Here is a 25143-nt window from a genome sequence, read left to right on the forward strand (position 1 = left end):
TGAAGATGCATTAGGATTTAACCCGCCCACCCGTGGCTTCTGGGGTGGGGGATCGGGGGGGGGGGGGATGAGGGGGGGAGGAGTTTACTTTTAGCTCTGGGTTAGTTTAGAACTCTGCAATGAGCATACACTTCCTGCCCCAGATTAGGTGCCCCTCACCTGAGGTGGTGATGGTTGACACTTTGACACTTTAACAGCTCAGCTGTGCCCATCTCTGAGAGAACTGCGGCTCCCTTGAAGCAGAACTGGGTGAACTCATACTAACTAATCCATTGTGTGCTTGTGGTAGGCATAGTGCGTCCTGCTCGCTCCACCTCCAGTAAGTGCCCACGGATGAAACTTAGTTTATTTTGAAGATACTTTCCAGGCCCATCCGTTAAATGCAGAATAATGCACAGCGTGTGAAGCCAGAATTGTTTCAAGCTGCAACTATTGCTACAGGTATCTAGTTTCGTTGTCAGCTGCTCTTGTACTCACGGCACAAGTCCTACAAAACAGAAGTGGGGGACTAACCAAGTAAGGCAGTATGCAAGTGACATCAGGGCGCATGACATGACAGCTCATGTTACGGTGCTTAACACTGCACACAACATCACAGAATGTGTGGCATAAAAACCCTTGATAGTGACATCATTAGAAGTGCCATTAGATATTAAGACCTCACACATATGATTAGCAGGTCTATCATAAGTACATTTAAGCGCTTTACGAAGTTTAACAAATTAGATTTTGTGTCAGGGTTGTGCAAAAAAAGTGACGCAACCCTAAACTAAATCTGGGCTCTGGCAACAGGGAGAAACATGGCAGTAGATATGTTCTTCTTAATTGGTTGCAAAATCTTCATTTAAATATATCTCATGGGGTTAAGGCTCCTGCTGAAGAGATCTTTGTGTGCCCAGTAACCCCTCATGGGATAAAAATAACGGAAAGGCCCAGATTTGTTTCAAAAAATATTTTTATTAATGGCAGAGGGGACATTCGTCAATCATAAAAAAATTACAATGTGTAATTTCCAACACACATATGGCATTTCATATCAAGAGCTGAAAGTTACAGATAAAACAGGTAAAAATAAATGAGTAGATAAATGAGATAAAATAGAAGGAAATTCATACAACATTCTCATAATCATGTGTAAATCTACTCCAGATGGTGTGCCGCTCGCAAAGAGGTCTGTTCGCCCAGTGAGCCTGCCGTTGCTACAGGAGTAGCCCTGTGATTCTGTCCCCTTTGCCTGGAGCTGCTGAGAAGAAGAACAACTGCGTGGCCGCAGAGGAGGTGAGAGGCGCGGCCCCGGTACTGCGAGGACCAGCAATCACCACCAGCTGCTGGGTCCTCTTCCCGCGTGAGCCGCGCCCCCTCCCAGTGCCCGCCCCCAGCTGACTCTGCCTTTCATTACCTCTCGCGGCCCCCGCTCCGCGGGTGCCGCTCGCAAAGAGGTCTGTTCGCCCAGTGAGCCTGCCGTTGCTACAGGAGTAGCCCTGTGATTCTGTCCCCTTTGCCTGGAGCTGCTGAGAAGAAGAACAACTGCGTGGCCGCAGAGGAGGTGAGAGGCGCGGCCCCGGGACTGCGAGGACCAGCAATCACCACCAGCTGCTGGATCCTCTTCCCGCGTGAGCCGCGCCCCCTCCCAGTGCCCACCCCCAGCTGACTCTGCCTTTCATTACCTCTCGCGGCCCCCGCTCCGCGGGAGCCGCTCACAAAGAGGTCTGTTCGCCCAGTGAGCCTGCCGTTGCTACAGGAGTAGCCCTGTCGTTCTGTCCCCTTTGCCTGGAGCTGCTGAGAAGAAGAACAACTGCGTGGCCGCAGAGGAGGTGAGAGGCGCGGCCCCGGGACTGCGAGGACCAGCAATCACCACCAGCTGCTGGGTCCTCTTCCCGCGTGAGCCGCGCCCCCTCCCAGTGCCCGCCCCCAGCTGACTCTGCCTTTCATTACCTCTCGCGGCCCCCGCTCCGCGGGTGCCGCTCGCAAAGAGGTCTGTTCGCCCAGTGAGCCTGCCGTTGCTACAGGAGTAGCCCTGTGATTCTGTCCCCTTTGCCTGGAGCTGCTGAGAAGAAGAACAACTGCGTGGCCGCAGAGGAGGTAGGAGGCGCGGCCCCGGGACTGCGAGGACCAGCAATCACCACCAGCTGCTGGGTCCTCTTCCCGCGTGAGCCGCGCCCCTCCCAGTGCCCGCCTCCATCCATCCTCACTGCTTATATTACAAGCCCTACTACGCGCATCGCGGGACGCGCGCGGGTCGCAGTCCGGGGCGAAGACCGGGCAAAGAGCGGGCCGTTTGCGGCCGTTCGAGGACCGGAGAGACTGGACTGGCCCACCTCCCTTTCTCCGTTCATTGTATATGACTCCACCATCTATATAGCTACCATTAGTATTCGATTAGACTGAGAAAAATGGTTGTCACCAGAGGTACCAAACCAAAAGCCCCGGGTAGCGTTGGAAAACTACTCGGGCCCATGGACGATTTCATCACGAAGGCGAACTCGTTCATAGACCAAAGTATATCATTAATGGAAGAAAGGGTCTCTTTGGACCTTGCTTTTGCTAAAAGGTCATCACTGGGAAATCTGGCGAACGCTAGATCACCAGCTACAGGAGGAGCCACAGTAGCCGAGGCTAATCCAACGCGAGAGAGACGCAGTTTACCCAACACAGTTGATTTATCTGTCTCTCAACTAGCTGAATCACAGCTTAGCATTGACCTTGAAAAAACCCCGGACCTAGTCATGCAAACTCCCCCACCAACTTCCTCCTTAGAAAAAATGATAGAAAGGGGAAGGAGGGAGGGTGCGATAAGCAAAAAAAGGGTGGTTCCTACAATTCCTATCCCAAACAACTTGACCCTCTTACCAAGTGCACAAGAAGATAGCCCGGCTAGAGCAGCACAACTAGCCGTCCCAATACTAGTACATCATTCAGAGTCTGAAACATTCCCCTCGCCTACCTTGGATTCCCAAAGTAATATACAATCCCCCAGGAGACCGAGTGAATTGGAGGCTCCTAATCCTTTATTGGCCAAAATAGCTATAATATTTAAACAATCATTGCAACCCTTGGAGCACAGACTAGCGAACTTGGAGACACAGATCTTTATTTATTTTATTTATTTGTTGAGATTTATAGAGCGCAACGATTACCCTAGGGCGTCTTGGCGCTATAGATCCTTCAGCTTACAAAAAATCAGCATCATGATCACTCCGTAGGCCGCCTAAAAGGAGGGGGAAACAATGTTAAAAAGCCACTCACTGTAAATCTAATTAATGGTAATTTACACTCGACTAATCCTCAACAGAAGACACGTCAAACCACAATTTCCATTGCCCCCACCAACACCATTAACCAGAAGTCACTAACCACGCCGACGATCCCTAACCCTTCAACAAATATATCTCTTGCGGCGACCCCAGGTACCCCAATTACCCCGGCACCGATCACAGTGTCATCCAACAAAACTGCCAATAAAATTCCTAATCAAATGTCGAATAAATCATCTAGTACAACCCCGGTCCCTCAGCACCCAGGTTCGAACTCCTCGTCTGTGAGGCCCAGGGGAAACACTGTTAAAAATCACGGTAAAATAAGATCTGCAGCAGTCTTTCCCCCCGAAGCCTCACCATACGTGGCAATAATGACTGGTGTGCCTGAGCTTACCGACCCTAACTCAGAACCTGGCTGGTCCCTAAAAAATAAAGCTCAACACTGGTTGCAGACTAACCGTCCGATCCCGTCTACATGGACGGGAAGGATCAGATCTGTCGTAAGGGCACCCTGGGTGGGTAACACTCGCAAAACAATCCCCGGGGACTGTTTAGCGATCACATTTGAAGACCCACGAATAGCAGACTATATCTGCTCATGGGAAGACATCACCCCAAAGGGTGGTATTAAGATCAAATCACTCTCCTTTTTTTACCCTTTTCGACAATCAAATGGTATCCACGAACAAGAGCCCCCTTGGACAGTTCCACTCCCTAGACAGAATGATTCAGATAACTTTAGGTATCATGGTCCTCCAAGACATTATGACATAGATTATTCTTGGAACACAATAGCTCCGCGCTATCAAGGGGGAGGATGGGAAGATAGGAGACCCTACCAACAAAGACAGGTAGTCAGAGATCATCCTAGATGGGACCCATGGTATAACATCCCTCTGCAAAATAGGTACAGCGGACTTGAAATGGTTGATTGACCAACAAGCGATAGTATATCTAATAATCTCCACGTACCATCTAGCCCGGTATACATGAATAGTCCTTCAACCTCCACGACCCTGGAAGTCGTACTCCCAGTTGCACAATCTAAGGAGGTCACCCCCTTGGCCTCTTCGACATCTCTTCTCTATTGGAACATAGCAGGTCTTCGTTCCAAAATTGAGGATGGGAGTGCGCAAAATTTCCTAAATCCCTATACAATAATCTGCCTCCAGGAGACCTGGACAATAGAAGAACTACACCTTCAAGGTTATAAAACCTACTTTATCCCGGCTATAAGCAGCCCAATGGGAAGACCCAGAGGCGGGTTAGTAACCTACATAGCTAACACCCTGACTCTGATAAAAGTCGCTATAGTCTACCAGGATTCCAACTTTCAAATTCTCTCCATAACTTTTGCTAACAAGGAGACGATCTTCCTGACTAATATATATAACAATCTCTCGGAAGATCAATTCATAATTCTCCTTGGACATATTCATGAGAGTTCGAAAAAATCCTATCTATGGAAAACTGGTAACAAGGCAACCCATCTAATCTGGGGCGGAGATTTCAATCTCCACCCATGCCTGAAGACTAACCCTGTTTGTTGTGGGATGGCAGATGAACTTGAGGTTCCTTTGGCTCATTTCACGCAAAGCAGGGAACTTATTAAATTCAGTCCTCTCTGACCTGGACCTGCAAATTGCGAACCATCAACAAACTGAACCCAATGTATTTAGTCCGACCTACGTGGGCAGAGGTCACTCTACGACAGTAGACTATATACTTTTATCACATGGCTTACGGGGTCTGGTCAAAGACTTTGAGGTCATCGGTAATCCACTCAGTGACCACTCAGCTTTAAAGATTAACTTGCACCTGTCATCAACCAACACTCTAAATGTGGAGATTGCAAGCACGCTAAGACAAAACAAATTAGAGATTGGCAAACAGAATGGCTATACAATCAGATGGGCTAAGATTAACCCGATGGAAGTTACAAAAAAACTTATAGTACATTCATACCCAAACGTTCTAAAATGCCTTGATCTATCCTCCGATCACGAGGAAGTCCTAGCGAATTTTCATCAAATCCTGGTCACCATTAAGGCTTTACTGACATCAAAACCCAAAGTCAACCATCCAACAAAGAAAAGGTGGTTCGACCATAACTGTACAACGGCCCTAAAAACTCTAAAATTAGCTCTTCACAATAAATCGAGAGACGCAGCCCAAATACAACTCCTAAGGCGCAAATATATAAGTGAAAGAAAATTGAGAACTGCCCAATTAAAGCAGAAACTGTGGGACGATCTCCATGAGAGCGCGGCATTAAAAAACAGTATGCAATTCTGGCGTATAGTCAGAACCCCATATCTCTCGGATTCAGGCACCCCTAAAATAGAAGTTGCCATAGATGAAAAGACATGGGTTGAGCATTTTTCTAACATTTTTAAAAATTCTTCACCAAAAGATTTAACGCCCCCAGGTGTACAGTATCCTATCTCGCTTAATTTCGATATTCCCGATCTATTGGAGGCATTGCAGAAAAGTAAAACAGGAAAAGCGCCAGGCCCTGATGGAGTCCCAGTGGACTTTTTTAAAATCAACCTAGATCTTTGGGCCCCGATTTTGACAAGAGTGTGTATCGCCGCAGTCCACGAGGGAGTACTATCCTCTGGGACAAAATCAATAATGGTCCCTGTTTTTAAAAAAGGGGACAGACAAGACGTGAGGTGCTATCGGCCCATTTCACTGCTGGATTCGCTCGGGAAAGTAGTGAGAAGAGTAATCCTAGAGCGTCTCCAGCAGTGGAGTGAGGACCGTTGTATCATCTCTGACATCCAATTCGGCTTCCGAGAGGGTTTCGGAACAGTCGAACAGGCCCTCAACCTCACCCTACTGATGGGAAAATATACACAGGCCAAGGCTAACAAAATCTACATGGTCTTTGTCGACCTCTCCGCAGCCTTCGACTGCGTTTCGCATGCCAAGCTGTGGACAATTCTCGCCCAAATGGGAGTAGATCCCCCCTCCTGGATTTTTTGCGCGAACTCTATTCTGGCGCCACGGCTAGGGTACGTTTCGGCGTAAAAGGCGAGCTGACGGCTCCGTTTAGCGTAGGGCGTAGAGTCAGGCAGGGTTGTGTCCTGGCCCCCTTCCTCTTCTCTCTCTACACAAATGGCTTGGAGGAGGAGATGTTGAGGGGGGCTCGGGACCTCCCACGCATTAATCACCGCCTGATTCCCGCTCTGCTCTACGCGGATGACGCGGTCATTCTCGCGCGCACTCCCCGCGAGCTTCAATACTCACTTAATAGATATACGACCTTTATGAGCAATTTGGACCTAAGGGTAAATGTGAAGAAAACCTTTGTTATGACAGCAGGGAGGGGCTCCCAAAGAACAAAAGACATTCACCTTGAAGCTCAAAAACTTGACGTGACTTCTCAATACCCCTACCTGGGCATCATGATCGATGACCACTTAACATGGAAGCCGGCAGTAGTTACAAGGGGTAACCGTTTTAAAAGATCAATAGCTGCTCTAACGAGCTTTTCCCAGAGACTTGGGCAAAGGCCTCCGGTGGAGCTATTAAAAATTTACACTGCCAAGTGCCTGGCTACCGCTATATACGGTGCGGGGGTTTGGGGATATGTTGATACTAGTTATATCCAGAAGGCGGAGAACACCTTCCTTAGATTTCTCCTGGCAATGCCGAGAGGTACCTCAACATACGCCATGCATCTAGAACTAGGAATCCCCTATATAGAGGACCTAATAAAAATAGAACCTGTGATGCTGTGGCGACGTATTTGGGCATCTGAAAATAACAATCTGACTCAGTCTATCATCACTGACTCGATGGCCCTTGACAAATTTTCTAGCATAAAGTGGCTGTCGTATGTAAATAACTTTCTTACAGACCTAGACCTCCAGCACTGTTACCTCAACCCAGATTCCATTAGGGATATTTCAAAGAGAGCCCTCAAACACTTAGCGTTAAGACACCTGGAAACGCTAAGATTATCATCAAACGCAATGAAAACGTCGGTGGTCCACGCGAACATGGTACAATTAGCTCATGGCATTCACCCATATCTAACTCTGCAACTATCGATCTACGAGAGAATGCTGCTAACACGTTTTAGACTAAATACTTTCTTTAGATTGGTCACGTTCCCTGAAAAAAATTGTTGGAAAGATACTCTCCCTCCTTGTCCGTGCGATGGAGTATCCATACAATCAAACTTACATGTGACTTTGCTCTGTAAATTCCATCGTTCACACAGAAAAATCTGGTTATTGCCAATTTTAAGGACTTGGGGTCTTAGACAATGTAGACCAGCCCTTCTTAGACTCCAAACGCTGGAATCAGATAATGTTTGTTATTTCGTGAGCAACTTTCTAAAATGCATCTTGAAGCATAGAAATAATTTATAAATCGTCTTATTGAAGCTGCTTTATGCAGATTGTTACAGAAATCTTTTTAACCAATTTTTCGATAATAGTTGAGTCTTTTCGTTTGTATGTAAGGTTATGAAACATGTTTTTTTTAATCATACAAAAATGTAATGAATGTTTCACATTGTGTCTTTTATGGTTTTTCCACCGTGAACAAGCCGAATAAAGAATTTATTATTATTATTATTATTATTATTATTATTATTATTATTATTATTATACTCCAGATAGAATTACATTTCACCAATGAGCATGCTCCTTTAACTCTAGCCAGTGCCTTTTTTCTCGCATAAACTTCCGTCACAATTGACCACCACTCTACAGCCCTGCTGGGGTTTTGAGACACCCATGCCCTTGCGATAGGAAGCTACGCAGCGACCAAAATGATAGGAAAAAGAGATCGCAGTGCGGAGCAGAGTTCTGCCTTATATGCCATCATGATCTCCTGAGGAGTGAGAGAAAAGTCCAGTCCAAGCCAAAGCTTAGAGATATGTCTGATTTCCTGCCAAAATGTCTCCAGAAGAGGGCAAGTGACAAACGTATGTGCAATATGCAATATAGTGGAGACATTATATCAAATGTCTCCACTGTCTTTAACCCCTGTCTTCTCAAAAACAAAATCCCTAAGCTGCAGATATTTGAAAAATAGATGGCATGGAAGTGAAAAAGAAGTATGTAAGCTTTGGAAAGTTCGAAAGCCATTATGGTCATAAAGATGGCTCAGTCGGTCAATCCCATGATTAGCCCATCTCTTAGAGACACTGTCTTGGAAAATCTCCGGGAGGAACGAATTGTCCCAAAGGGAAAATCTATCATGAATTGTTGGCCAAGAATGTTTGGCTGGAATTTCATGCCAAATAGTAGCTAGATCTTCAAAAGGCTTGAAACACTGTGTACCCGCTTGTATCCCTGACAGGAACAGAAGGAGGCCTGATGGTCGCTTAACGTCGGCCTTAATCTTTGGCCCTGCTGGAGGTGAAGAGAAAAAAGCCCCCTTGCTGTCTGCATGTTGCTGCTGTTAATGGGAAGCAGACAATGTGCAGGAGCTGCTGAACGTGGCCCGTGTCTGAAAATTTACACCAGGACACTTTCAGCATATTTCAGTGAAGCCAACTTCTTTGCAAGGGAGATGGTGTCCACCCTGTGAAAATAGTGGGTGGACGCAGTGTTAAATTTCAGACTGAGTGGTGATGGTGGTGCAGAGTTTTACCATGTGAAGAGGGGACCAACCCCTGATATAAAAACAAAGTTGACAGGTTTCGTATTTTCATCACCCTGACCTTGCAGATAAAACTACCTATGTCCGCTCAGGATGTGAGCACAATTCAGGTTCACTTGGAAGCTGTGAGGCTTGTCCCACTCACTGAGGCTTTGTAGTGTTTGACAGGTTCTTGGAAGAACACTGGGTGATTATTTTCTATTATTATAAAATGCATTTGAATGCCCAGTCCTTGTCAGTGCCTGAATAACTATGACACACATGTCAGAAGTGCACATAATCAAGAGATGTAAGTCATTGAGAGAAACTCTTCTAACCCAAAAACGGTATTATCAAACCTCGTCTTTTATTCAGTCATGCAGTTTTAAAAAATCCACTAGTAGCCCCGAAGGGTACTTCTTTCAGTTAAGATAGTGTGACCTTGTATTTTACTGAGGCACTATGGCCCATAAGTCTATTGGGCAGTTTCCAGGGATTCTGAAGAAAGGAATGGATAAGGCCAGTTTTACCTAATTCTGCACACACTTGTTATCTGGAGTGTCCCTTGTGCAGATGGCAGATCATTAATTCTGTGGTTACATTACCAAGATATCACATTCTACTGTGGTGCTGTCGCTCAATATGTCTTCTGTTCAAGTTTGTTATATTTCAGTTCTGGTTGTTGGCAGCTTTCTGTGCATGAGGAACCTGCAGGTTGCTATCTCTCACTGACAATAGTCTTTGAACATAAGACAGTCTGTGCATGCTATTGTGGGATGTGATCATTATGTTATAAGGCTCTAATTCTTTGTTCATTTTCCTCAGATTCATCTTTTTTCCAAGTGGTATCCTTCAGATTGTGGATGTGCAGTTGTCGGATGCTGGGAGTTACCGCTGCTTGGCATCAAACGCTGCACGTAACCTCTACAGCAATGAAGCGACACTCAATGTGCTGGAAGGTATGGTGGGGTGTTCATTTATAGGTATTATCTATCGACATGCTCCACACCCGTGTAATTTAACAACTCTTTGTTTAACTTTGACCTCCCTCCACCTGACTCTGTACTTCTAATCTCTTAATCTCTGCCCTCCCTTCCTCAGTGTCTTTTTTTTCTCCAAATTTCTCTTTTCTCTACCACTCTGTCATCTTTTCTCTTATTCTTGTTTTGATTCCATGCCTTACTGCCAATGCCTTGTCCTAACCAATATATATCACCACTTGTGCCTCCCTTTATTTGCCTTTCTTCGTAGGTGTACCATCGACATTTACTTGGTTATTCCCTTTAATTTGCTTGTCCAATCAGTCTTTGCTACTTTTGATGGATACATGTACCAGAAGAAATTCCTCAGCACTTTGAAAGCAATTAAGTCAAATGTCTTAAATATTTCAGGGTTTAAACCTTGTCACAGATGCTGCAATTAGATGCCCTTGTTGGACATGACATCTGTATGTGATGTCTGGGTTTGGTGCATGATGCCACAGTCTTTGATTCCTTGAGCCCAAAGGCCAGCAAGGAGCGGGAGGTCAAGTTGTTTTGTGTTTAAGCCCATAGGGAGTTGCAAAATCTCCCTTCCTCACCCCCAAGTAAGTCCCATGTCAGTGTTAGGGGACAGTCCCCTTAGAGGTCTTCCAATAAAAATACAAAAAGCACCATGGAAAGGAGAAGTCTTCTTCTTCTAAGGAATGGCCTCACTCCCGGGGCAGTTCAAAATCTTGATGCCATTCCCTGGCACTGAACTCTTCCTTGTCATCGGATAAGATCCTGATGAAGAAAAAAATGTGCCCAAAGTTTCCTGATCTATCTGCCAACACCATGCAGGTTGAGGACTTCTGTGTGGCTCCTATAGCCTTTAGGATAGTCTACAAGGGGGAGCATGTTCCTGCACACTTGGCAACGGTGATGGCCTTGACCATGACACCGCACCTTTGTAGACTCTGGAGCCTAAAAAGAAGTTGATGCATGCCAGTGTGTGCCATCTTGCACTTAGCCCGAGCCTTCTTCATTGTAGATGCAGTCGCTGGATCGGGCTATGCTTCCCCTCGAAACTGCTAATGCCAGCTGAAATTGCTTCAGTCGTAAAAGGCAAAGTTAGCGTGAACTTCAATGATGTCCTTTTGGTTGAGCACATTCATAGCGCTCAAGAGATTCACCAGGATGATAAACTTGTGTTGCTCTGACTTTCTCCCCTAAGTTAAAATGTTATGGTGGAAGAGAGTCTCATTGGGACACTGCTCTCTCCTCTTAAATCTTCTTGGTTGGTTTGGGGTGTGTGTCCATTTTGTCCACTTTTTAGTAGATGAACATGACAGATGGGTGAATCATCCAGGTAATCCGCCAGGGTTATGCTCTTCCCTTCCTTTCCATCCATCCAGACTGCCCATATCCCAACAGGATGTGCTCCTTGGCACATGTTGATATATTGGAGATGGAAGTCCTTGCACTGCTGAGCAAAGAAGTCAGAGAGATGGTACCTCTGGAAGAAATGGGCATGAGATTCTACTGCCTTCACTTCTAGGTCCCCAAGAATGATGATGTTTGAGACCTATCTTGGATCTTTGCCCTCTGAATTTGTTTATTCATTAAAACAAGTTAAAGGTGCTGACTCTGGGCCACGTTTTGCTGGCCCTGGATGTGGAAGATTGGTTTACGTCACTAGATCCAGAGATGCCTGCTTTCCTGTTCCAATCCTCCTTGCACCAAAGACACCACTGGAGTTTTACTGTGGGAACCTAGCATCAACAATTAACAGTTCTGCTGTTCGCACTAATAACCACGCAAGCAATCATGGCAGTGTCTGGAGTTCTTGTATTCCTATACTTGGACAACTCACTAGTGAAAGCCGAGGGCCCGCCACTGGTCAGAGAACACCTCCAGCAGACAAAGATTCTCCTTCATTTGTTGCACTTTACCAGTGATGCCCAGAAGTCTCACCTCTCTTAAATGCAGAGGCTAACCTTCATTAGGTGTAGTGGACATGGCCCGCATGAGGCCCCTTCTTTCTCAGAGGATCACAGATATTCGAGAGATGATTCCGAGGTTTCTGTCTCAGACTTGGAGTCAGATGCTGCAAATATTGCATGTTCTTGGCCTTATACATCCTGTGCCACATGCCAGATGGTGGATGATGGCCCTTCCTTGGTACCTTTGGTTACAGTGGCTCCAGCTTCAGTGAGCTCACAGCTCAGATGCATATCTACCACTCTTTTCATGCAGATGTGCACTGGTGCAGTCAGTCCACTTTGCCAAAAAGGCATTACTCCATTCCATCTCAGGGAGCAACATTTAGATTCTTTCGGGCAAAACCACCATTCACTATAGCAATAGACGGAGTGATGTGGGGTTGTGGACCTTAAGTTGCGATGTGATTCACCTGTGGTAGTGGGTCCAGTGGTAGGGAATTTTCCTGGTACCCACACATCTCAAAGACATCATCTTTGAGAGGGCAGAAGATCTCATTCTTCATACTGGAAAACCACCAGTGATTATGTCCAGATTGGGGTTTCCATCCATGATTTCTTTGAAGTGACCTCGATGTTGTCCCATACACTTCGTTCTGAATGGTTTCTTGGGGAATGTCTTCAGGTTCAGTTGGTCTTAGAGCCTCCTGAATGTACTTTTGCCAATTCATTCTAATGCTGTCAAAAGTCCTTCAGATGGATTGGGAGGATCAAATGTTGCTGGTTTTGATTGCCCCAGATTGGGCAGTGGGGGTATGATAGACCGATCTGCTCGTACTCAACTTTCAGCCACCTCTTCCTCTCCCGCACACGGAGCTGAACTGCTCTTGCAGTAACGTGGTCAGATCAACCACCCTACTCCCCAAACATTTCAGCTGCATGTGTGATGACGTATTAGACATTATTTTGGCAGCCTAGGAGCCTGCAACCAATTTCATCTACATAGGTTGCTGGAACAAAATGTGCTCAGTGCTACTAGTCAGAAGGCCTACACACTTTTAACTCTCTCCTTTCCAAGGTCTTATGTTTTGTGTGTCCCATGCACAGCAGTGCCTGAACAGTTAAGAGTTACTTGGCTGACCTATCTGTACTCCTGTTTAGATTGCCACTAGTGGTGCGTTTTCTATAAGATTTGCTTTACTTGTTTCCTTTCATTCGATGAATTCAGTGGAATTTGAATCTTGTGTACGTTTTCTTATTGGCATACCCTCTTGAGTCGATGCACAGTTGCTCTGTTTGGCTCCTTATTTTGAACACACAATTTTTGGTGGCAATTACTTCAACTCGAAAGGTTGGACAAGTTCATTTGCTCTCAATCCATCCACCTTTCACAGTTTGTCATCCAAGTGTATTGGTCCTTCGCATCTGCCCAATTTTCGCCAATGTACCTGCATTTCCTATGGTCTGCTCTTTTATACTGTGTCTTTCTGCTCTCCTTCTCATCCCACCAAAATGGAGAAACATTTGCTAAAACTGGACCCAGAGGTTTGGTGTCCTATTACATCAAGAGCACACGGTGGAGCTGAGTTGATGATCAAATCTGTGTTGGCTTTGCTGGTGCTAAAAAGGCAAGGTGGTGACCAAATTAACCATTTCAGGTGCTGGGAGGCACAGTCTAGGATTAAGCCGCATGGAGGCACTTGGCTTTGATGGAGACGTAGTTCTTGGGAAAGTATTGCAGACCATTCTAAAGAATATCTTTATTGATTTTTTTATGGCATTGTTCCCCAGTGGCGCAGCGGCATCGTAATATACATTTTCCATTCCACAAGAGGTACATTACAGCAATGCGGAGTCACTCAATGAAGATAGTCTGTACAACATAGCAGTTACCTGCGAATGCGGAACATAATGATCAGGATATCGCATTTTGACAATCCTGCATTATGAGTCCAATATCAGCATAATGAATAAGAACAGTACCAAAAAAGAACAACTCTGCTCAGTCCCCCACTCCCCGCCCACCCCCGTCCATTCCCAAAGTACATCAGGAGTCAATACCCCAGTGCACCACAATAGGCAGCAATTCCTCCTGGTTGCAGCCAAAGGATTTTGGCTTCATACTTGAGTAGAAAAAAAGTTACATTTTAGGTCAAAAGGAAATTGAACATTCTAACTCCAGCTACTAGTTTAAGGTAAGAATGACATTGCGTGAATCTAATACACAGTTAAGCTGCAGAACCGTGGTTTTACCGGTAATTCATTTATTTCTTAAATAATGTGTTTATTCCAGAGTACATTTCTCATCACTAGAATGTTCATCCATTTTAAAGGATTCCCTTTTAGGGGCAATTATAGGTAGTAGTGTGACATGAGAGGTTTGCTGTCCTCTCTGGTAGTCCCCCTCTAGGGCATGGAGACGTGGCTTTCCCATCTTGTGCAGTGTTACTTAAATGATCTTTGGGTCTCCTGGCAAGGCATTTTGTAGGGCTCCCTGTTCACAATTAGTTACATTTGTTTACCCATTTCTGCTCATTCAAAACACAAAATGCCAAACAATATTGAATCATACAATACATTTTCTGAAAAGGGGTCACACAAAAATAGCTGAAATAGGTCTTGGCTGTGGCCCCAGAATCCTTAAGATGACCCTTGGTATTGAGGGAGATGTAGGCAGAGAGGGAAACAGGTTGAGATTGAGAAATAGAGGTGATACAGAGAGAAAAATCACTTTCCCAGGGGTCCCTTGGAAGGGTATGCAGACTTAATGCTGCATTTATTTCACTGCCTGCACAGTGACAGCAGCGCCTAACAAAACAGTGCTGCCGTTGGAAGTGGGGAAGTGAGATGGTGATGGGGTGTAGAGGGTCCATTCCTTCCCCCCCCTCCAATTCGAAAAAAAAAGCAAAAACAGCAGTCAACGCGGGGCTAACACCGGCGTTGGGGCCCATCGGGAGACGGGGGGGGGGGAAGAACCGACCGGACACAGATGTAAAGTGTGATAAAGGCCGCTTTTATTGGAAAACAGGTGCATCCTGAAAACATCCCCAACCTTGGCCTTTGCCGTACAAAACTAGTCCTAACTAATTATGCATGTACCTGAACAATCCCCCCCCACCCCTAAACAGTTCCCCGCCAACATCATACACAACCTTATCAATTACCCAAACGCCTGCCTCAACTGTTTTACATCTGCCAAATGTACACACCCTCCCCTTCAACCAGTAAAGCCCTTCTTCCTATCCTACCCCCCCCATTATAACTAGGGAAAAGCGCCATCCTACAGAAAATTCTCCAGCACCTGCTCCCAGCGACAAAATTTTGTTGCAACCCTAACACAGAAAGCACCTGTGACCAACAAAAACCCCTTAAGATTCCAACCCGAAATTACAGAAAAGGAACCCTCCCCCCCCACCTAAGGGCGGGCGGGTGGGACAAAATCTCTTCTAACCCCCGGCTGCTGGGTCACTGTCCCATGAAATGGTGCACAGTGACCCAAAATGGCCGTTTAACTACCCCCCCAGCCCAAAAGGAGCCCAAAAACCGCCGGCCAGCCCAACCAGCCCAAAACTCCCTTCCTGTGTCCTCGCTATATTCTTCCCCCTCCCCTTCCTCCCGGAGCCCCAAAATCCCCGGGGGGGCGAGCCTCCCTCCGGTCGGCCACCCCCTGCAAAGCCCCATTGGGGCCCATCGGGAGACGGGGGGGGGGGGGGAAGAACCGACCGGACACAGATGTAAAGTGTGATAAAGGCCGCTTTTATTGGAAAACAGGTGCATCCTGAAAACATCCCCAACCTTGGCCTTTGCCGTACAAAACTAGTCCTAACTAATTATGCATGTACCTGAACAATCCTCCCCCACCCCCACCCCTAAACAGTTCCCCGCCAACATCATACACAACCTTATCAATTACCCAAACGCCTGCCTCAACTGTTTTACATCTGCCAAATGTACACACCCTCCCCTTCAACCAGTAAAGCCCTTCTTCCTATCCTACCCCCCCCCCCATTATAACTAGGGAAAAGTGCCACTCGAAAGCCCCCTCCCGCTTTCGACCCCCCCCCTTTAGGGCCCCTGCACCTTCGGATACCTTTTCACCCCTATTGCCCGGTCCAACGCCTCTTTCAGCTGTACAATATACAGCTCCACCCCATATCTGGACAAATGCACCCCATCTTCCATGAAAAAGTAAACAGCCCCATACCTCAGTTACGGGTTCTCCATTCTACCCACCCCCTCCTTCTCACAAAAGGCCCTCATCTCCCTGTTAATCTTCCTCCTGGTCCTGTCAATCGCCCCTGGTCTCTCAGCCCCCCTCCAACATCTCCTGGGTATAAATTCCGACCATATAATGAAACACCCTGCCCACTGCCTCTTGATCTCCAGTATATCCCTCCTCATCTGTTTCACCAGTGCCAACCCCTTACACTGAACCAGGTCGTTTTCCCCCAGGTGAACCACCAAAACATCCGGGCACACCCCTCCCCATACAACATTATTCAGAACAGGCACCAACTCGTGCCAACGCATGCCCCCTTTTCCCCTCCAATGACACCTAAACAAATGCTCATCCAACTCCAGATTAAGGTTCCTGTATTTTTCCCACTCCGCCTTCTCCGCTCTTTTTACAAAAGAATGTCCCACCACGTATATAGACACTGCTGCCGCTGTAGGCCCCGCCACCGCACCTGCAAAGAGACATATGTCAGCAGCAAATCCAAACCCAGCTTATTCCACCGCTACCCCTCGCAACCTGACATACGTTTTGTAACAGTCCGACTTCCAACGCCCCAGCTGTTTTATTTCGTCCTTCCCCCAACCCCTTCGCGCCGCCTCCGTCGCCGCCCCGATGCGAAACGAATGCGTCCCGAACTCTTTAGGATCCTCACCCATAGACCGCAGGGCGTGCCGCAGGACCCATAGCAACTGCGCGGCCGTCACACGTCCCGCCTCTTCCCTGCCAAAAACCTCCGCCCCAGCCTGCACTCCTCCGGCCGCCAGCCGTCTCCCCCATTCTACGGGGCACACCGCCTCTGTTCCCCCAGGGCCCAGTAACACCCAAGTGCCCCTCCCTCGCTGATCAGTCTTGGAACGTTGAAGCCGCACCGCGACCTCCCTACCCCGGAACTCCACTTCCCCCCACTTCAGCCCCGCCCGCCCTTTCAACCCTACCAGCTCTGACACCCGAAAAGCCCCGAAATACATCCACGACATCAATGTGGAAAAACGCACCGTCTCTTCCTGATCTCTGCACACCATTGGTAACTGACCCATCAGCCCCTCCAACATCGCCTCCGTAATTGGCCGTCTCTGCCGCACCCGCGCCCCTCTCTGTCTCTCCCAACCCTCCAAAAGACGCCCCCCCAATTCCCCCGCCGAAGGGGCATAGCCCCACCAAAGCTTGCCCATAAACGCCAAGCCCGCCAGTTTACCCGCAATGGTCACTCTCGCCAGACCTTTGTCCATTAACCCCAGCATGAATTGCACCACCTGCTCTTCCCGACGCCACTTGTCCCGCTGCCTTACCGCTCCAAAACGCAGAAACTCCAGCCAGGCCTGTTCGTAACTCTTCCACGTGGACACTGCCATGGACGACCTCACCAATTGAACGACCCGCGCTCTCCCACCAACCACATCTCCTCCGGCACCTCCGTCTTGACCGCCGCCGCCTCCGTGGCTAGCCCATGGAACCTCTGCCACTGTTGACGAGACAAAGCATCCGCAATGTCATTGTCCACTCCCGGCACATGCTGCGCCCGAAACAAGATATTGTGCTCCAAGCACCTCAACACAAACACGCGCATCAGCTTTAGCACCTGGGGCTCCATCGCAGACTGCCGATTCACCACCTGTACCACCGACATATTGTCCACCCTGAACAATACGCGCCTGTGCGCCAACTCACGTGCCCACACTGTCACAGCCACCACCAGCGGGAACAATTCCAAGAAAGCAATGCTTCTCCCCCCCGCCTGCCACTGCACCGGCCACTGTTCTGCGCACCACCGTCCCGCCCAGTAGAGGCCGAAACCTCCGACTCCCGCCGCATCCGATGACATCGTCACGTCCCACTCCCACTCCTCCGGAGGCGCCATGGGAACACCGTTGAAACGCTCCAAAAAAGCCAACCACATGCACAGATCTTCTCTCGCGCCCGCCGGTAGCCGTACGTGATGATGAGGCAGCGACAAACCAGACAAGGCCAATCCCAACCGTCGACAAAAGGTCCGCCCCGCCCGCACCACGCGGCACGCGAAATTCAAGTGCCCCAGCAACACCTGCACCTCTCGCACCAACACCTTCCGCTTGGCCAACATGCCCTTCACCAAATCCACCATCGCCGACCGCTTGGCCTCCGGTAGGCGTGCTTCCATGGCCGCTGAGTCGAGCTCTATGCCGAGGAACGACAGCACCGTGCTGGGCCCCTGCGTCTTCTCTGGCGCCAAAGGAACCCCCAGGTAATTCATCAGGTCCGTAAAACTACTCAGCTGCTGCTGGCAGTCCGTCGAACCGGGGTTGCCTACCAGGAAGAAGTCGTCCAGATAATGCGTAATCGCCTCAGAGCCTGTGCGCCAGGAAAAAGCCCACTGCAAGAAAGAACTGAATCGCTCGAACAAAGCACACGACACGGAGCACCCCATTGGAAGCGCTCTGTCAACAAATATTTTTCCATCAAGCTGTATCCCCAGCAACTGATGATCAGCTGGGTGAACCGGCAGCAACCTGAATGCCGATTTTACATCGCATTTTGCCATGAGCGCCCCCCGCCCCGCCGTCGTCACCAACTTCCTGGCGACGTCCACTGACGAGTACGACACTGACGCCAATTCTGCCGATATAAAATCGTTCACCGACGCGCCCTCCGGCCATGAGAGATGTTGAATCAGGCGGAATTGACCCTGCTCATTCTTTGGGACCACTCCAATGGGTGAAATGATCAGATCTTTCAACGGCGGGACCTCGAAAGGTCCCACCATCCTCCCCTCTTTCACTTCCTTGAAAAGCTTCTCCCGGACGATGCCCTTGTGCGCGTTCACGGACTTCAGGTTCTCCGCCCAACGAGCGATCCGCGGACCCTCGTACCCCAACCGAAAACCCTCCCTGAAACCCCGACGCAGCACCGCCGCATCGTCCGCCCGTGGATACACCTCCAAGAAAGGTTCCAGTCGATCCATCCTAACCGGTGTACAAGCCTTTTCCCAGGGTACTCGCTCCCCCCTTCCCCCCCTCCCCCTGCCAGGCACGGGAGCCGGGTATTGGCCCTGCGTGGGGCCTCCCCAAAGCCCCCAGCATCGTGCCTCTGGGTGGCGTTTTCCGCAAGAGGAGCACTCGTGCCTGAATTTGCACGTCTGCCTGAGACAGAAACCCCTGTTAAAATCCCAGCAGGCCCCCACGCTTTGGTTGCTCCCGGCTCCCCCCGTTCCCACCCCCCCACGGGTGGGGCGGGACGAAAAGGGGGAGGGAGCCAGTGGCAAGCCACTGGCCGTGTAAATAGTGAGGCCAAATTTTGCTCCACCCATTGTCTGCTGATACAAATCCGCGTCCAACTCCCCCCACTTAGACTCCGGGTCCGACGCCATGCGTGCCCGGAACTCCTCGTCGTAATGCGACCAAGCATTGCCCCCGTAAGTCACTTGCGCCCGCCGCACCACGTCCATGTATTTGAACAGCGCGACCGCCCTGTCAGGGTACTTTTCACAGTACACGCTCGCATAAATCAAGAAAGCCGCCGACCAATTTTCAATAGTAACCGGCACTTTCGGCCGCCTCGCCAATTCCTGCTCCTCCTCCTTCGAACCCTCCTTGGCCATCAATTCCCTGTGCAGGAACTTCAAAATCTCTATGTATTCTCCTTTCCAGATCTTCTCCCTAGTCGCCAACGACAAATGCGCCCCCAGCGGCTTCGCCACCCCCATGTACGGCAGCTTCTTGACCGGTACCTCGCAACTCTCCTTCGCCCCGGCGCCCGCCACCGCCGACCCACTAGCAGCCACGCCCGTCCCAGTACTCACCGACGCCACGCTCGTGACCGGTATCACACCGCTCTCCTGTGTCTCGGCGCTCGCCGCTGCCGACCCGCCAGCCGCCACGCCCGTCCCAGTACTCGCCGCCGCCGCGCTGTCCGCCTCCGTGCACACACCAGCATCCACCACATACCTACCCTTCACAAGTCTCACCTCATCCCCTCCCCCAGCATCCGTCCCCACCGACACCCGCCGACCATCAAACGCACCCCCTCCCTCCTTGCCTCCATGAGGCGTGCCCAAGCCGCTCCCCGACCCCGCACTGGTCTTACCTGGCGTCAAGGCTGGCGTCCTCACCGGATCCCGCCGCCTAACCAGGTCCGCTGGGGGGGGCCGTCACTCGCGGCACCACTTGCCGGGGGCATTCCTGTAAAACACTGCCAACAACGTTACTGACCTCCCCCCTAACCTCCCGCAGCTCCCCCTCCTCTTCCGACTCCAGCTCCTCATCAGCCAAAACCCTACCTGTCGACACCCTGCTCAAACCCGCCTTGTCCCTACACTCTGCCATCAATGTACCTAAATCCACACTCACTCTCCTCCTGCTCCCCTGTTGGTAATCAGAGTAACCGGTTGCACCGTTGCTCCATCCCCGTCCCCCGGCGGCCGGAGCGACCCATTGGGAGGGGGGTGTCGGAAAGCTATGACCCAGCCATCTGTCATCTGTCCACGCCAGGTCCCTCGTTGGAGCGCGACCGCCCGTACTAGGCAGAGCCGGCCCATCCACTCGGCGGGGTGGAGCCGCATGCTGCTCACCCGAGCCCCCACCCCACTGCTCCTGCCAAGAGAAAAACGGGGAAGTCCAGCATGCCGGGGCAAAACCCTCACCGCTACCTCCCCAGCCACCACTCCCCCCCGCTGCAGAATGCCCTCCTCGCCTCGCTGGATGCCTCTCCCACCCACTCTCACCCCACCCCCAGCTCCCTGCCCCACCCTGCCCCTCCCACGCACCTCCCCCCGAACCCCCCCAACTACCCCATCCCAGTGCCTCCCCCCCTGTACCCCCCGCCGCTCCCCCTGGCCCATATCCCCCCCCCGCCAAACCCCCCCCTCCCCCTTCCCCATCCCCCGTCCGCCCCCAACCCTTGCGGTACTCCTGAGCCCCTGCCCAGCCCCCCTCTGCCCCCCATCGCACCCTCTCTGCGCCACACGCCCCGCCCCCTGGAGAACCCCCCTACTGGGTGGAACTATATCGTCATCTGCGGAGTCCTCCCCCCCCAAATCGCTCCCACCTCCATCCCCCTCCTCCTCCCCCCCCTCCGAATCCTCAATCATGAGGGGCGACTCCCCCCCTGTCACTCCCTGCCCCCTCGATTCCCCGTCCCCCGTTGCCTCACCTGCCTCACCCACAGGCACCACTCCCTCTTCCCCTTCCGTCCCCCCCCCGACCCCCACCACCTCCTCCCCTTGGCCAAGCACCCTTCCTTCTCCTCCCGGCACTGCCTGGCCTCCTCCCACCTCCCCTCCCTTGGAGCTGTGCTTCGCCCTTCCTGCCGGCTGTTCCCTCCTGACCCACCTTCAACGCTCTCTGACCCAACCACGTTGTTCTGCGCATCCCCCTGCCCCCCCGCTGCCCCCCGCCCTCCCCAAACCTTCCGCGCCTTCAATAAACTTCAACGGCGCCTTCTTTCGACCGCCGCGTTGCTGCCTCCGCCCCCCTCCCCTCTTCGCTGCCCCAGCCGCCCTATGGCCGCCGCCGCGCGCCACTCTTTTCGGCGCTCCCGCCCCCTCCCCCTTTCGCGCTCGAGACCTCGGCGGCTCGCAAGCCGCCACTGCCGCCGCGGCGCCATCTGCAGCGCGCCGCGGCGGCCTTACCCGCAAATCACTCCTCAGCAGGTCCGTCCTGCCCGCTTCGCCGAGTAGGCGAAGCGCCTCCCGCACTCTCGGGTCCGCCAATGCGTCATCCGCCATGACAGGTCACGCTGTCAACCGCCGCCTCTGTCACCGTAACGCTCAGCTCTGTGCACCGCCGACAACCGCTCCTTGTCTGCGTGATCCCGCTCTATGAATCGACCGCTACCCTACTCCGGCAAAAAACGCTAAACCTGCAACAAACACCGCCCAAATCCCCAACACTACACAAAATCTCTTCTAACCCCCGGCTGCTGGGTCACTGTCCCATGAAATGGTGCACAGTGACCCAAAATGGCCGTTTAAGTACCCCCCCAGCCCAAAAGGAGCCCAAAAACCGCCGGCTAGCCCAACCAGCCCAAAACTCCCTTCCTGTGTCCTCGCTATATTCTTCCCCCTCCCCTTCCTCCCGGAGCCCCAAAATCCCCGGGGGGGCGAGCCTCCCTCCGGTCGGCCACCCCCCCCGCAAATCCCCATTGGGAGTGTGTTCGTGTTTCCCCTGCGGTGAAATGTCTGCAAATTGTAAGTTTGTCCTTAGACTGAACATTATGCTTTTGCATCATTATCAGTGTTGCTTGAGCACACTCGCACCAAAGACAATCATAATATCCGTGCACAAAGGACTTAACTCTGTGCAGGGGATGCACCACACTTTGTTGAGTAGCGCAACTAGGAGATTCAGCACTCTTTTTACAAATGTAACATCTTGTTCTAAAATGTCTTTGGATATATACAAGTGACCACATGCAGTAGCCATTTCTGGGTTTTACTGCAGTATATTACAACATCGCAGCGTTTGCGTACTGGACAGTGCACCCCAAGCCCATCAAAATGTAAATGACAGAAAAGCTTCGAAAATGGGAGATGCGGTTTAAGTATTGTACTAGAATAGAGGCGTTTTAAGGAGCGTGGGCCAAGTAGGCGATTGCTCCGGCCCTCCGTCTTCCAAGGGATTTGCGGGGATTTCACCGACAGGGGTGCAAACAGATGTCTGTGCCTGGATTGGAATTACAAGTAGTGCACACATTTTTCAACCACCTGGTGAATCTTTCCCGCACACATTTTCCCGCTAAAAATCAGATAGAGTTTGTGTAGGGAAAAACTATATTAGTTTGAGTTTTGCAGCTCGGAATAGGAGAAAACTTAACATTACTGCATTATCCCTCATTCTATCCACTGAACTCAGATGGTCACACCACACTGGTGAGAAGCCGAGCACTGTGCATCTTTATTTTCCGGGTGGTATTACAGTATAGCAATGCCTAATAGGTAAGAAGGAGGCCCTAGCTGTTTAGGTAAATTCCAAAAATGTATTTGAGTTACTTTATAAATGCCAGTGTATTTTCTGAATTCTGAGAAATTTACATCTGTCATGAGAGATTGTACGTTCAGAGAAGCCTCACGAGTGCACATGTGACAAGTCAGCGAGCCAGCATAACGAGGCATAATAAAGAACAGTGGCTATTCATTTTGAGATGTTCCTTAGCAAGTGAACCTCTGAGAGAGAGAGAGAGAGAGAGAGAGAGAAAAAAGAAAACAAATCTGTAACACTTTCTCGCCAGGCATTGCCAGGCTGGAGAAAACACTACTGCATTTGTGACCCCTTCGTGATACTGGTGCAGTCATATTAGATGTGTGTCCGTGAACGTTTGGTAGGAACTAGCTGTCTTATGACTTCCTTGTTTAGTCTGAATTAGTAGCAGCTGTGGCATTACTCCGATAAGCTATCCATCGTTATCATACAAGTGTTTCCTTCCATTTCTCACGAGAAAACGGCGTTTTGTTCAATAATAAACGCTTCCTGGCTTTTATGTGCATGAACTAAATTAGCAATAGGATCAAAAGTTCTTAAGGTCCACGCCGCCCCTTAAGTCGGCTCGAGACTGAACATTTTCACAGCAGCCTTTACAACGCAACCATAATTATATGATAGTTGTATTTGTTCGTGCTACACCCAATCTCAAATGCCTGCCATGATGATGATTAGAAAATGGCAGCCCCAGTGTGACTATTAAAATGGAGGACTACTGTAGGAGCAACAATTCCTTTTGAAGATCGTAGCTAAAGGGTAGCGAGAGGTGCAATGACAGGGCAGTTTAGACCAAGTAAATGGATTAATTAACAGCAAATTAAAAACGATCCCTCTCCACTTACTCTTGTAGTGGCTTGGCAGGCCTGAGTAATCCCCAGCACAATCTACTACCCCAGTCACCTCGCACTACCCGCCTCCACTCCAGGTAGAGCACCTGACTAGAGCGACCGACCGTCTGACGTACCCCTTGTAGAAATCCTACCTTCTTCTAGCGTGATTTACAGAACCGCAAAAGCCTCATGGACTAGAGGATTCTGTGAAACCATCCATTTCACTAGGGAATGCACAAACCTCACGGTGTCTCTCCTTCCAAACTGCCTGTCCCACAGGCAATCCACGCAAGATCCTCATGCAAGAACAAAATCTCCATATACGACTTATTGACCGACTGACTCCAAACCGTACCTCCTCATTGTTTCGGAAACAGGGATGGGGTAAGATGCTGTGCCTATTCTTCACAACGCTATTGCAGATTGTTACCTAGACCTATTCCGAAATCATCCAAACAAGGAAAGTGGTTGGGCAATAGCAGTGAATAATAAAAGTACTTTATCAGCTGCTACTATTAAAGACCACACAACTTTGGAGTGTGATTCCTTACTTTTACTCCGGTCACCTGACCCACATTGTTCTTCTTCATTCATTCTGCTGACCCTCCCTTCACAGTAATGCCTTCTGAAACACTAATCTGGATTCAACTTCAGAAATGATCATAGATTCCTCTCCCTCCCCATAATGTTGTATCTTGGGAGACCTCAACACTGATTTCAACAATACTGAAGAGCATCAGATCACATTGGTAATCCGTAAACTTGAAGCCTTTGACCTCCATCAACCAGTCCTTGGATCTACACACTATGCTTGTTATACACTTGATTAAGTCATAGCCCCTAAAGGGTTGGGCTCAGTGACTGTGAGCAACCCAGCTACACTGAATGATCATCAGATCATCACCTTCGACCCCAAGCTTCCCTTCACACCAGTACCACAACATGCCATATGCACAAACAAACTGACTAGACCATGGAAAATTCGGAATCTGGATGTTTTTTCGTGTGAAGCTGTCTACTAGACAGCCATCCAATGAACGTCCGTGATTTGCTTCAATGGCTTACTGAAATTGTCAACAATGAGATTCCCACCAAAACCTTTCAAAACCAATAACGCCATTGAAAGGCAGCCTGCTTGAACTCTAGTGTGAAAACATAAAAAGGCTTAATTAGAACACATGAAAGACAGTGGAGAAAAAAACGAATATGAAAAATTGAACTGCAGTGACAGCACAGGATAGATAAAGCCATGAGATACCACTACTCACACCAAGCGCTGTGTCTCAGGCCAAATAAAACAGCTCCTCAAAATTATATCCAAATTCTGAACCAGGACCACAGCAGAAACTGCAGAAAGCTACCCTGGAGC

At 49.7% G+C, this 25143-nt stretch overlaps 1 protein-coding gene across 1 annotated transcript in view; it reads left to right on the top strand.

The window, feature by feature from the left end:
• Positions 1-25143, top strand: part of IGDCC4 (immunoglobulin superfamily DCC subclass member 4) — a 705186-nt gene that overhangs the window by 320835 nt on the left and 359208 nt on the right. Inside the window, exon 4 of the mRNA XM_078684077.1 lies at positions 9684-9817. Coding sequence (XP_078540203.1) covers positions 9684-9817 — 134 coding nt within the window. The remainder of the gene's footprint in view (positions 1-9683; positions 9818-25143) is intronic.

The sequence above is a fragment of the Lissotriton helveticus genome, chromosome 3_1, assembly GCF_964261635.1.
Source record: "Lissotriton helveticus chromosome 3_1, aLisHel1.1, whole genome shotgun sequence".
Lineage (NCBI taxonomy): Eukaryota > Metazoa > Chordata > Amphibia > Caudata > Salamandridae > Lissotriton > Lissotriton helveticus.